General features: G+C 44.0%; 1 protein-coding gene across 1 annotated transcript in view; it reads left to right on the forward strand.

Moving 5' to 3' along the window:
- The first annotated feature begins 1071 nt into the window (after positions 1-1071).
- Positions 1072-13400, forward strand: part of PTPRR (protein tyrosine phosphatase receptor type R) — a 168813-nt gene continuing 156484 nt past the window's right edge. The window contains exons 1-2 of the mRNA XM_029597182.1: positions 1072-1153; positions 2809-3113. Of these exons, the coding sequence (XP_029453042.1) occupies positions 1084-1153; positions 2809-3113 (375 nt within the window). The 5' untranslated portion in view covers positions 1072-1083. The remainder of the gene's footprint in view (positions 1154-2808; positions 3114-13400) is intronic.

Genomic DNA, 13400 nt, shown 5'->3' on the forward strand with positions numbered 1-13400 from the left:
TGGGCACCCGTCCCCATGACACTGCCTATAGGGGCCATGATCTTAAATCTGGCCCTGGGATGGTCCCTTCTTGACCTATGGGCACCAAACTGTTTGAACACTGGAGGATTAAATCTCTTGTAAAACAGAACAAAAAAAGAAATCTCTCCTCTTTTTAACATAGAATTGTGTTTTCCTATTTAATCTCTTGCATCATGCAGGTCTCTAGGTTACTGGCATATTGATGTCCATGAAATGAATGCACCAACAGATTTTTAGCAATGTTGCATTCTTGAATTCTCATATTTCAGAAAAATATACGCTTTAAAAAAAATTTGTCAAAAGACAAAAACTTCACCTAATGTCAAAATGCACAAAACTGCCATGTAGCTGTCCTTAGGTATCCTTAATATAATTAATTTTGTGTCAGGCCACAGAGTCTGGAAGAACTGAATAGTTGACATGAGAGGGAAGGGGATGGCTATTGCACAAATGATTCAAACATGACGTCGGTGTTTCTGAGCTAACTTTACTCTGAAAACAGAATGGATTATTAATTGGGCTCATGTTCAAACCTGATCCTATAGGCCCTGCATAGTGCATATAGTGCTTTGTGTCACTATAAAAAGAAAATGTTTCCCTTCTCCTCTCCCCTGCAAATATTGTATCAGTCACGGTAAATAGTAGCAAAACACCCGGAAGATCCATTCAAAAGCGTAATGTAAATCAACATAAATACAAATACAGTAAATAATAGCAAATCGAAATAAATACTCCCTGCAAGCTGGACGTCCACTGAAAGCCCCCCCTAGCCCAGGGCACGGGGGTGATCATTAGTTGCCCTTCGCTCCGAGCGGCGGAAGGTCTCTGGGTGCAAGCACGCGGCCGCCGCAGCGGCAGCAGGAACTGGACCAGGAGCGCGTGCTCGCGCGCGCGCACGCCCCTACCTCAGCCGGAGCCGCCACGGGTTGAGAGCAGAGGCTGCAGGCGCGCGCGAGCGCACGAGAGAGAGAGCGAGTGCGCGCGAGCCGGGAGCGGCCGCGGCCAGGGTCCGGCCGTGCCCGTCCTCGCGGTCCCTGCGGCGAGCGCGGGCGCGGGAGCGGCATGGTGGCGCCTCGCTGCAGCTCGCCCTGCCTGCCGGCGCTCTGCCTGCTCCTCCAGCTGCAGGCGGCAGGTAAGGGGAGGGAGGGGCGGTCCGGCCTGGGCTCCCGCGGGTGGGCTGCGGAGAAGCAAGGGGCGCTGCTGCCGCCCGGCCCCCACACGGAGCCTCCGCCGGTCGGGGCCGGCAGCTTTCAGCACCGTGGCCAGCTCCGGGCCGAGGACGCGCAGCCGGCTGGGGGCACGCGGGCATTTTTCATAGCTCGGAGGACAGCGGTATTTAGACTTGGTATATGAGAATAGGCGTTTACAGTGGACTAACTTTATACGCCTCCTTTTCTGTGGTGGGGATGTTCCTCTTCTGGGGATTGTCTATTTCTGCTGTTTATTTAGGGATAAATCCAGGAAGCTTGGCCTTGGAAATAGAGCAATTATTGGGGATCGGCCCGGCCCCTGTGACCCAGACTGGCCACTGCCCGAGACAGGATGCTGGGCTCAATGTCCTGGTCTGACCCAGCATGACACTTCTTCTGTTCTTAGGTCCACATTTTCTTTCTTTCTTTTTTTCACGAAGGGCTGCAAAGTTTGCCTTTCATATATCCCACAAAATCCCAATTAGAATGGCCATGCTAATTTCAGGCTTATTGTTCTATTGGCCAAGTTCATATTCCAGGTCAAACCAAAGGAAGTAAGTAGTCTGGTAACCAAACAACACTACATAAGGTTTCTGTCTGGTACCTGTGGATCCAGTCACTAGTGTCCTTCTGAACAGGAATAGGTTTCCAACTCTGCTTACCCGGTGCAGAAATCACAGGGGTCTAGATCTGGATGGGAACCTTTCCTCCTAAAGTCTTCCTCCATACCTATCCTCTAGAAGTCCAAGTTCAACCGAGACTGGTTTTGCTTGTGCATGGTGCCCAAATCAAGGTGCAATCCATTGTCTACTGTCTCGGGCTTGGGATTTTATGGAGAAGTATTGTGTTTGGCAGACAGCCCCCTAATCTCTGGGTCAAGCCTCACTCAACCTCTTAAAAGTGCCGAGGAAAGCTTCTAGAACCTTCATGCTGTTGGGATCACTTGCATCTTTCATTATGGGTTAAATCAATAGAGGCACCATCTCTGCCGAATTGCTGTCTTGGTTTTCTTTGATTTCATTTATGACAAGTAACTGCCTCTGGTTTCTAGGGTCCAAAGGTATTGTCTGTATAGTCAGCTGGAAATAGGAAAGCATGTCTTGGTGGGTGGTAACCACTAACTAACTAGGTCTGCTGAGCTGTTTCTTGCCTCAAGGACCCCAGCATGTTTACTTACTTGCAATGAATTATGACAAATGCAACAGTTCAATAACATTTTTGCAGGAATTCAAAATATAAATCACATTATGTATTGTATACAGATGTGCATTATCATTGATTATAGTAGGAAGAAGAGAGTACAAATGTGCAGCATAAATCAATGCCTAGAATAAAGATTGTTCTTTGAGAGGCAATAGAGTTTAACATACATTTCTGATAAATGTGAATGATTACATGCAAGCCCTACATCTACAATAAAATGTGTCCTTTGCTACAGTAACTGATATGACTGTTCTGAAAAAAACAAAAGTAGACTATCAAACCTCAATGGGATGGTATTAAATGGGGGAATATTTTCAAACTATCGCTGTTTAGCAAATTGAGATTTTATTTACATATTTAAGCATCTGATTTGTCCATTTTTCCCCCCCAACAGGATGCTTTTCAGGAGAAAATGACCAATTCTTGGCAATTCATCAGAAAACAAGTGGGAAACCGATCTTTATCTATCATCATGTGCAGAGCATTGAAAAGAGCTTGGATGCGGGGAGTCAGAAGAAAAATGAGCATGGTTTCCTTTCCCCTCCTCACTTCAGAAGGAACAGGCTCCACCCAGCCGTTATCCTCAAATCAACCTTTCCAAGATCCGCCTATGACCCATCTCTGAATCTGTTAGCTGTGAACCATCAGGACGTAGAAATAGAAGCTCTTCCAGTCCCGGGGGCGAATATGATTTCAGTGGTAAGTGGCTTCGGCACCTTTGTGTGTGTGTGTGTGTGTGTATGTGTGTGCATGTGTGTATGTGTGCTGTGTGTGTGTGTGTGTGTATGTGTGTGTGAGTGTGTGTGTGAGTGTATATATGTGTGTGTGAGTGTGTGTGTGTATATATGTATGTGTGTGTGTGTGTGTGTGTGTGTGAGTGTGTGTATATGTGTGTGCGTGTGTGTATGTGTGCTGTGTGCGTGTGTGTGTGTGTGTGTGAGAGAGAGAGTACTAGACTACCGAAGGGTATTCCTAGTCTTCTACAAGAGTCCAATATCAAACGAGTGGTCAAGCTGTTGGGACTGGATGGAGCGACTAGTCTGTATCTACATCTGCTTTGTTATTGTGTTACAGTGTGCAGTCCAGCTGTCTTTATTTTCTTATCATTGATGTTTTATCTACTGCATTAGATATTATAGATCACCACTGCACAAAATTACTATAAATTCCAGTTCCAGTGCAGACTCTTAGTGTGTGTGTGTGTGTGGGAGGGAGGGGGGGTAGGGAATTTGACATCATTTTAGTTAAGACGTGCTCCATTAGCCGACCAACAGAAAAACTAGTTAAAGAAAATGACATCTTCCAAAGATATCTTCGGCCCAAGTACTTTCTTTTAACAAAATGACTGCTACCCGCAGCTTGCGTTCCTGCCTTGGACTTGCCGTGAATTGAATTGTCCCATGTAATCATGCTATGATTTACAGCCCGACCTTTGATTAGGCTACGCTTGATGCTCAGATTGCCCATTCTGCCAGTTTACCTCCTTGGAGGAGTAGCCTCATGGTTAGGTCAGCAGGCTGAGAGCCTGGGAAACCAGAGTTTGAACCCTGCTTCTCCCACAGATGCTCCTTGCGACCAGTCACTTCACCCTCAGGTGCAACTTAGAGCATAACTCTGCTTGGGCAGGGAAATAACTGCAGTACCTGAGCTCAGGTTTGGAAAAGGTGAGGAATTAACTCTCAAATCCACATTATTTAGATGAAGCTTTCTTAATCTTGCTTCAAGATTTAGCTGTTTTGTTTTTTTTTTGTACTTGCACTTAGATAGTCACGTCATCGCAAGGCGAAAAAGACAGTAAAATAGGTTTCTACATGTTCATTGTGATATAACTCGAATCTTCTAAAAAGAATACAATAGAAGTTTACATTTCTAAAGCTATATTCTCAGCAGTGGGCGTCTGCAGTCTGTAGTTAGAAGCTTAAAGTTTTTGATCAGCTCCTATGCTTATACAATGCCCGCAGTCTCTATTTTCCCGGACACAGCTGTTCCCTTAGGAAACATCTGTATAAGAAATTCAGCATTTTTAAAATTATTTTTTTTTGCAAAATTCTGTAGAGTAAGGTGCTTTTGTTTGCTCTGAAATCTTTCTTTTTTTGTAGTTTCCATTGGTGACGCAACCTGACATTTATGAGGGGAAGATCATGTATGCCATGTAACTTCTGCATGCTAGCTCCTTGAGGGATTGCTAAGGAAACACATTATTTGTCTACCTCATTCTTCCGTTTAAGGCTGCCTCGCATGTGTGCACGGGGGTCGGCTTACCTCTTGAAATTCATTATAAAATTATTTAAAAAAATAAATCGCAGGAGTCTGCTTTTTTTTTTTAGCAGAGGATGGTATCAGTTGTGCGTTTGTTTCATAATCTTCATAGTCTCTCCTTGTTTTCTCTCGCGTGCTTGAATATGATCATCTGGGACAAACGGCCACCTCGTTTACCCTCTTGCTCTCTCTGAAGCCCGCAGCCACATATTGTAAGCTGCAAATGGCGATGGGTAGGTTTTACCGCTTCCCGTTACTCAGTTACAGGACCGGTGCCTACCGGTGATTTACTTGGAAGGTCTGGAAAGCGAGGTTATCTTTTAGCGAAATCAACGCTGCCAGAGCTTACTGCAAAGGAGAGGGTAATCAATCCAATCCAATTCAGCTGCACTTAGGTACATTTTCCGTGCGGCAGAGAGGGGAGAATGAAATCGAGTGTTAAAAAAAAAAAAAGAAAAAGCGTAACAGGATTGTTATGTATGAGGAATGGCCCTTATCAGCGCAGAAGGGCTTGCCTGGAGCGAAGAGCTGTGCCAAGAATCTTTCTGAATTCGGTGTACTTAAAGTTGTTTGCGGCTCCATCAGTAGATGACCTTAGCTGATGACTGATTCGTGTAAGGAACCCGGGGGACATTGCTGGGCTGGTTTGACTGGGGAAGGAAGAGGAGGACGTTTTCCAGGGGATAAAACGTATTTAACTGAAGCGATCATTTCTCACAGGAAAATGCTTAGTTATCTGCTGCTCCTTGACTTTACTATTACTATTATTATTATGATGATGATGCCCGTTTCTAGGGAACAAGAGGCATGACACACACATTATTTATGCTAACGTTTTTGAAAGGGCAGTAACTCTGCTTCTCTGAATTTACTTCACTTGGTAAGTGGCCTTTACGGAAAAGGCTATCCATCATTTTGTCACCTATGGCTAAACCCTTAGCAGCTGAAGCGTGCAGACCACTATACATGATAGGAGTAGACATCTATGGCAGCCTCTTAAAGTGCCCAGAGACGGGCTACATAAACTACAGCTATTCATTAGTCTGTCTAACTGGGTATTATAGTTGCTTTCACTGATTTCAGTACTGAATGTCATTGTTTGATAATCTTATCCTTGCTTCACAGGAATTTTCTGTATCCTATGCATTTTTTTTATATTGAATTATTTAAAAAAACAAAAAAAAAGTGATTCTAAGTGATTTCTATAGTAAGCATGTGCTATTTTTTTATGAGCCATTCATAGTCCAGGGAGCCCCAGAGAAAGTTGTCTGATTGCTGAACATCAGTAAAAGTTTCTACTCAATGCCAGAGGTGAATAGGTAACTTATACCGCCCAGCTGCATGTTACCTATCACAAAGCTTCTGGTAAAGAAGTAAATCCCAGTTATTCTGCAACAAGGGCTGCCTTCTGCTGAATGAGCTCCAGAAGAGCCGGGAGGGATCAAATCTCAACCAGCCCTGCTGCCCCCCCTAGTCACAAACATAACCGGTGCCTGTTGACAAACCCAGGATTATATGACATAGAACTGATGATCCTGCATGGTAATTTTGCTTAGGAAGAGCCGAACGATTTGTAGATTTGGATTCCCACTGCTCTCTGCTGTAGAAAAGGTTCTTCTCCTTAGTGCCACAAGAATATTAATGCAAGCAATAATTCTGCTTAGTCTGCATCTCAGAACGTCCACTAGTCAGCATAGTCTCTCAATGGAATAAATAATACACAGGAGGCAGATGAAAACACTGGTGTTTAACCTTCCATTCTTGCCCATATCCTTACCCTTGACCCCATTTAAAGTCTTGTAATTCAGAAGAAATGAAAAATAATGTCAAGCTGTAAGAATGGGCAGATCTCTTTGAAGCTGCTTCAGATTCTACTTTGGATCTTCACATTTTGGCTATGACTTTGCTTAGATAATCTGACTTGGTTTTGGCCCAGCTCAAATATTTATTTATTTATTTAAGGTTTTTATATACCGGCAATCATGAAAACATATCTTGCTGGTTTACATAAAACAGGAGTGCAGTAAATACATCAAACTGGAACAGGGGTGCCCGAAGGTGCAGTTACATTTAACAAGGGAAGCAAAACTGGGAGGAGGAAGAGAGAGATAAATTAGTAACGATTAAACAATATACATCTAAATACTATGTACAAAAGGATGGTTGAGGGCTGCTTGCTTTGAGAAGGAGATGGTGAAGACATTAGATTGTGTCCGGGAAGGCTTGCTTGAACAGCCAAGTCTTAAGTCTTTTTCTAAAAGTTAGGAGGCAGGGCTCCTGTCTGAGATCAGAAGGAATGGAGTTCCATAGGAGCGGGCCAGCTGTGGAGGTGGCCCGATCTCTCAGCGTAACATGTCTGGTAGTTTTCGCGGGGGGTACTTGGAGGGAACCTCTATAAGCGTCTCTAGTGGGTTTTAATGAGTTGTAAATTTGGAGAGGGATTTGCAGATCAAGGGTGGTGAGTTGATGTATGGTTTTGTATATGATAGATATGGCTTTGTACATGATTCGGAAGTGTACTCGTAACCAATGGAGCTCTTTCAGGATGGGAGATATGTGGTCTCTTTTCCTGGCGCCTGTTAATAGTCGGGCTGCTGAGTTTTGTACCATCTGAAGCGGTTTGGAGTAGGATGAAGGGAGACCTAGCAATAGTGAGTTGCAATAGTCTAATTTCGAAATAATGACTGCTTGGATGATCGTTCTGAAATCTTGAGCATGGAAAAGAGGTCTTATCCTTTTTAGTACCTGGAGTTTGTAGAAGCAGTCTTTGGTTGTTTTGTTAATGTACGCCTTGAAGTTCATCCGGTTGTCTATTATTACTCCTAAGTCTCTAACTTGTGTGGTAGGTAGGTTGGTTAGAAGAGTATTGTTAGAAGTGCTGTTCTCAGGAGAGATGAGTAGGATTTCTGTCTTGGAGGAATTTAAAACGAGGTTTAGGCTGTTGAGTAGGTGTTTGATTTTTTTATGGCAAGATTCCCAGTAGTCAAGAGTTTTCGAGTATGTGTCTTTGATGGGGATGACGATTTGAATATCGTCTGCGTATAGAAAAAACTTTAGATTGAGGTTGGTGAGAAGTTGGCAGAGAGGAAGAAGGTAAATATTGAATAAAGTCGGGGATAATGATGAACCTTGTGGGACTCCTATGGTAGAGTCAAATCTTGATGATTCCTTGTGTTGGAGTTTAACCTTGTAGCCTCTGTTGTTGAGAAAGGTTTTGAACCATGATAGTACAGTGCCGCTGATTCCTATGGACGACAATTGGTTAATGAGGATGGCGTGGTTGACCGTGTCGAACGCTGCGGATAGGTCCAGCAAGATCAGTAGGAATGAATTACCTTTGTCGAGACCCAATATGATATAGTCTGTCAAGGAGGTGAGGAGGGATTCTGTACCTCGATTTTTTCGGAAGCCGTGTTGTGGAGCGAAGAGAAGTTTGTTGTCTTCAATGAAGTCTGAAAGTTGAGAGTTCACTAGTTTTTCCATGACCTTAGCGATGAAAGGGAGGTTAGCTATGGGACGGAAGTTGTTGGGGTCCTTCGGGTCGAGGTTAGGTTTCTTTAGGAGAGGTGTGATTGAGGCCACTTTGAGATCGTCTGGAAAGGTCCCTTGGGCTAGAGAGCAGTTGATGATGTCTGTCAATGATGTGGCGATGGTGTCTGGGATAGATAGAAGTAGTTTGGTGGGGATGTGGTCCGCAGGATGAGAAGTAGGTTTCATTCTTTTCAAGATGGCTAGTATCTCAGTAGAGCAGACAGGATCAAAGGTATTTAGGCTGATGTTTTTGTAGGGAGGGTGTTGGTATGTCGGAAGGGCGGCGGTATTGGAAGGCAGTTGGGTTAGAAGATTGGTGATTTTGTTTTGGAAAAACATTGCGAGTTCTTCAGCTTTGGATTGTGCTAGATTACAGGGGATTTCTAGGGGTATGGTTTGAGTGAGACTGGAGACGTAAGCGAAGAGAGCTTTGGCGTCGAAGACCAGGTTGTGAATCTTAGATGCATAATAATCTTTTTTTGATTTTGAAGTGAGGGCCTTGTATTGGTGAAGTGTGGATTTGTATGAGGAGATGGTGCTGGCACAAGGGGTTTTATGCCAAATCGCTTCTTTCTTTCTTAAACTTTGTTTTAGTTTTCTGAGCTCGTTGGTGAACCAAGGTTGTCTATTGGAGGCATTGGTGTGAGATTTTTTTATGGATGACGGGCAGAGCTTGTTGGCTATATCTTCTGTTATGTTGTTCCAGGAGCGTATGGCAGTGTTTGGGTCGGTGAGGTCTAGGAGAGGGAGTTGTGAATCCAGCTGGTGGTTGAGGTCCTCCGGGGTGCATCGCCTCCTGTATTGGAAGGAGGGAGAGGGATATATGACTCAGGATGTTTTTTTTTGGTGGGGGTTGTTTTTATTTTTATATTTTTTTTGTCTCTGGATTTACTCGGATTCTTTCTTATCTTGCATGGTTGAGTAGTTGTAGATTTGCATTTATGTGAAAGCCACGTAGATCTGATCCGACTCTGGCCTCTGATCAACGTGGTCATGAGAGTAGAAGACAGGCATGTTCGGGAAAAGATCAAGAAAGATCAGGGATTTTTTTTGGTGGCGTTTGACTGAGAGCAGATCTTGAGTTTGCATTTAGCCCTTCTATTTGTCTATAGTTTGAAATCTTTTCATGGTGTTTTTCAGTTTTTGATGGGAAATTTGTGACCCGAGTGTGTGTGTGTGTGTGTGTGTGTGTGTGTGTGGCTATATCACAGTGCCTTTCCTCTTTTTTCAGAAGCATGCAGGGATAGTGCAGGAAGGTAAGAATGCGTGAGATAGCGTCTGATATTATGTGAAAGTATTTGAAGGTGCACAGAATGTGACTCTAAGGATAAGAGAGCGTGTGTTTGAGCAAATGCTTCAAAGTATTTGCCACATGAGCGGTAAAATTAGAAAGCTTAGGAGGGGAAACTTAAAAGAAGCATGCCCACAGTAAACAGAGAGGGTTTGGAGCAAAGAAATAAGGAGAATATGCAAGGAAATAAACAAAGGAAGCGGGATGGAAAAGGAAACCAAAACGTACAGGTCTGGAAGGAGAAATGTCAATGTGATTTGTGCTCTGGTCCAACTAAAATGAGTATTCTACGCCAGTGGAACATATGGAAGTTGTATAGAGGCAGCAGGCTGTGCCAATGGTAATGCTTAGTAACCGAGGCTGCCATGACGCCCTTGGCCGCCTTCCCAAAGAAACGCAAAACACAATCAATAATAAATGCCTTAACAAATACTAAATATGGAAGTAATGGCCGCATCTGTTTATAAGATGCCCTAACAAGGAAATCTAATTGGGTGAAGAGTCGGAACTGTCTATTCTAAGTTCCCGGCAGGTGCTTTCAGAATCGAGTCTTCGGAACCACCCTAGCAGATCGCCCAAGGTTTCACTTCACCTGTGAGCCTTGACCAGAGGTACATTCCCAAAGGGAGTCATATCTGGTAAGCTGCCACCCAGCTGGCTTACTGGCCTCCCCTCACATTGTCCGCAGCCTGATCGGCAGTGTTCGCAAGGCCTAAAGTCTATAAAGTCTCTCCAAGCAGATGGCCATAGCCATGCGCCTACACATCCATTGGCACCCGCCTAACTACTATTCCCCTCCCCAACCCCTTTCACCCATTACTAGACTCGGGCATTCCAGTGCAAGAGGGGTAATACAGAATAGTCGTAGATCATTTACATCCTACTAACATAACACTTCCTAACTTTGACACAGAAGGGTCGGCTGAGAGGGAAGCAGTGTCCCGGAACCACGATGATGAGAGGATCCTGCGGGAGCCGGCAGGTTTTAAGTCTCCCACCGGCTATGCCCCTCCCAATTATGTCATCACTCCGGCTCTTCGCCAATCAACGTGCACGGTGCCAGCGTCGCAGAGGGATGGTATCTGTGCACCTGGCGCCAGACCTATCCTGGACTGCTGTATCACTCTTCAGCATCACTGGAGCATAATGCCACTGATGACACTCATATCAGTCGCTCCCCCCACCCACTGCTGGCCCATTTGCCCGGGTGTACCCGTTTTTGGTGGCACCTGTGCATCTATGTTGGGGAGCCACCTGTTAACTGGGGCAGCAGTGACACCCATGGCCACCTCCCCAAAGGAATGCATAACACATGATAAATACTAAATTTGGTTGTATTTATTTTATTTATTTATTTAAACGTTGTATATACCGTTGTTCCAAAAGAAGATCACAACAGTTTACATCATCAGCCTTCGTATTCTTGATCAACATTCACATTCTAGGTTAGCATCATAACGAATGCATATTCTAGATCATAATCATACATATTCTAGGACATCGCATTAATAACTATATAACCTAGTCCATATTTATACATTTTTTTTTGGTCGACACAAATCCCAGTTCTGATTCTGCTAATATTGCACTTTACATGGAACGTTACATGTTGTTCACGCCACTGCTTTTGTCTCTGGTACTGACTTTGGAAGTATTGACGTTTTGGTATTTTACCAATGGCCACAGACATTTAATAGATGCCCTAACAGAGAAATCTAATTGGGTGCCGAGTCAGATTAGTCATTTCTAAGATCCTGGGAGGTAATGTCGGAATCGGATCTCTGTGACTGCCCTGGCGGATCACCCAAGATCTCGCTTTGCCCGCAAGCCTTGATCAGAGGTACTGGTACCATATCAGGTAAGCAGGCATACAGCGGGCGTACCTGCATCCTTTCACATTGTCCACAGTCTGACCGGCAGCGTTCACAAGGCCCGGTTTTCAGGCCTAAATTCTATCAAGTCTGGATCGCTGGTCCATTGGCACCGCCCTCTAACTAATATTCCCTTCCCCCCCACTCCCCCCACTAGTAGACTCAGGCAGCCCGTCACAGGGAATTCATCGGGCGCATTGCCAGAATGTGCTGCAGAATGGCAGAGGCGCATGGTGAACCTCCCTCCCCCAAAACCAGGCTGCTGTCTAGTCACCTAGGGAGGACACTTTTCTCATGAAGGCTTGCAGGAACAAATCATTACCTATGTCATGACAAATGAATTCCATCTGCTCAGAGCTCTTGACAATGCACCTCTGTCCACTCGTGGCGAGCGTGGAGGCCCTCACACTGGAACATTGGCCTTGGTGGCCTTCCTGTTCAACTTAGAGCAGTATCGTCCCTGCCAACCACTTCCAGCCATCCGACGACGAGGAATAATTTCGGGCCATTCAATGGAAAGCTGGCTGAGGTCTTCCCTGATGCTGTTCAGCACGGACAGGCCCTGCGTTTTTCCCAAGCTCGTTACCTCCCACATGTATGGTGATAAGCTCCGGAGAGGGCAATATATTTATGGATTCATTGTATTTATTTATTCCAATTTCTGTGCCATTATTTCCATTTTGTTCAATGCGGCTTACAAAAAACTCATGCCTATAATTATATAACATTAGAATTCCTAAAACATAAAATCAAAACATTAGGCAGATCACAAAAACAATCAATACATTAAAACAAATCATAACAGCATGTGCCAGCCAAAAAATACACCATCTTAATCAGGCAAAGTCTGAGCAAATAAAATGACTTTCAATTTCTTACAAAATTTTAAGTAGTTCGCTTCATTTCAAACATCAGGAGGTAAGCATGGGGGTAGCAATGGAAAATGCCCTAGTTTGATCTTCCTGCAAAAAATATTCTGACAAAGATGGAATAACTGCAAAGGGCAGTTAGGTGCATACCATTTTAACTTACCCATTAAACACAACGAATCAGAAAACATGGATTTATGGGGTAATTGCCGGCACCTTAAACAGCATTCTTTGAGATAAAGGTAACTGAATGAAGCTTCTTCATATGAGGAGTAATATTCTCACACCAAACTAGACCATACACAATCCGGACAGTGGCATTATGCACCAGCTGTAAAACCCGAAGGAAGACCTAAGTTCACAGACCTGCAGTAATCCAAACTCTACGTTCCAAGGCCTGCACCACTAATTTAAAATTAAGCACAGTTAGCATTTTCTGTACTGATCTAAGTAAAAGCAACTTTAAAAAGGCATTTCCTGCCGCCATTTTCACAGAGGCCTTTAACTGGAGTCTAGAGTCCAGAATAACACCTAAATTGCATGCCTTAGTTCCTAGAGTAACTGCAAAGTCACCAGTTTTCAAAGCCACTGGTAAAACTGGAGGAGCAGACATCCCCAACCTTTAAATTGCAGTTTTATCATAATTAAGACCCAGTCCATTCATATCTGACCAACATTTATTAATTAAAGCAATGCTCTTTTTAAAAACAATAATCAGGAAATGCAGTTACATTTACACCCAGAATATAAAACTGCAGGTTGTACAATTATATCTTAAAAACTAAACCCAAGGGCCCCAGACTAGAAATAAAGGTTGCATACAAATATTAACAAGGGTGGCAGATAATGTCGAGCTCTGTGGCACTATGAAAGTATTCAGAAACCACCCAAACCTCTTAGAATTAGGGATTTGCTGTGGAAAAGAAATGCGTCATGTTTTTTAATTTCGTTATTGGGATTTTTTTTTCCATGAATTAAAAAAAACAGAATTAAAAAAAGGGCCTCCCTGCCAGGAAAAATGCCAGGGCCAGGATCCTCCCCGACCCCCACTAACCTGGTCCATGGGGAAATCCGAAGTTGAAGACCCAGGCCAAACTCTCAGGCTTGCGTAGACCTAGGCCTCAAGAGGAGGTGGCGAAGACGAAAACAGTCAAAGAATTCACAG

The sequence above is a fragment of the Rhinatrema bivittatum genome, chromosome 4 (assembly GCF_901001135.1).
Source record: "Rhinatrema bivittatum chromosome 4, aRhiBiv1.1, whole genome shotgun sequence".
Lineage (NCBI taxonomy): Eukaryota > Metazoa > Chordata > Amphibia > Gymnophiona > Rhinatrematidae > Rhinatrema > Rhinatrema bivittatum.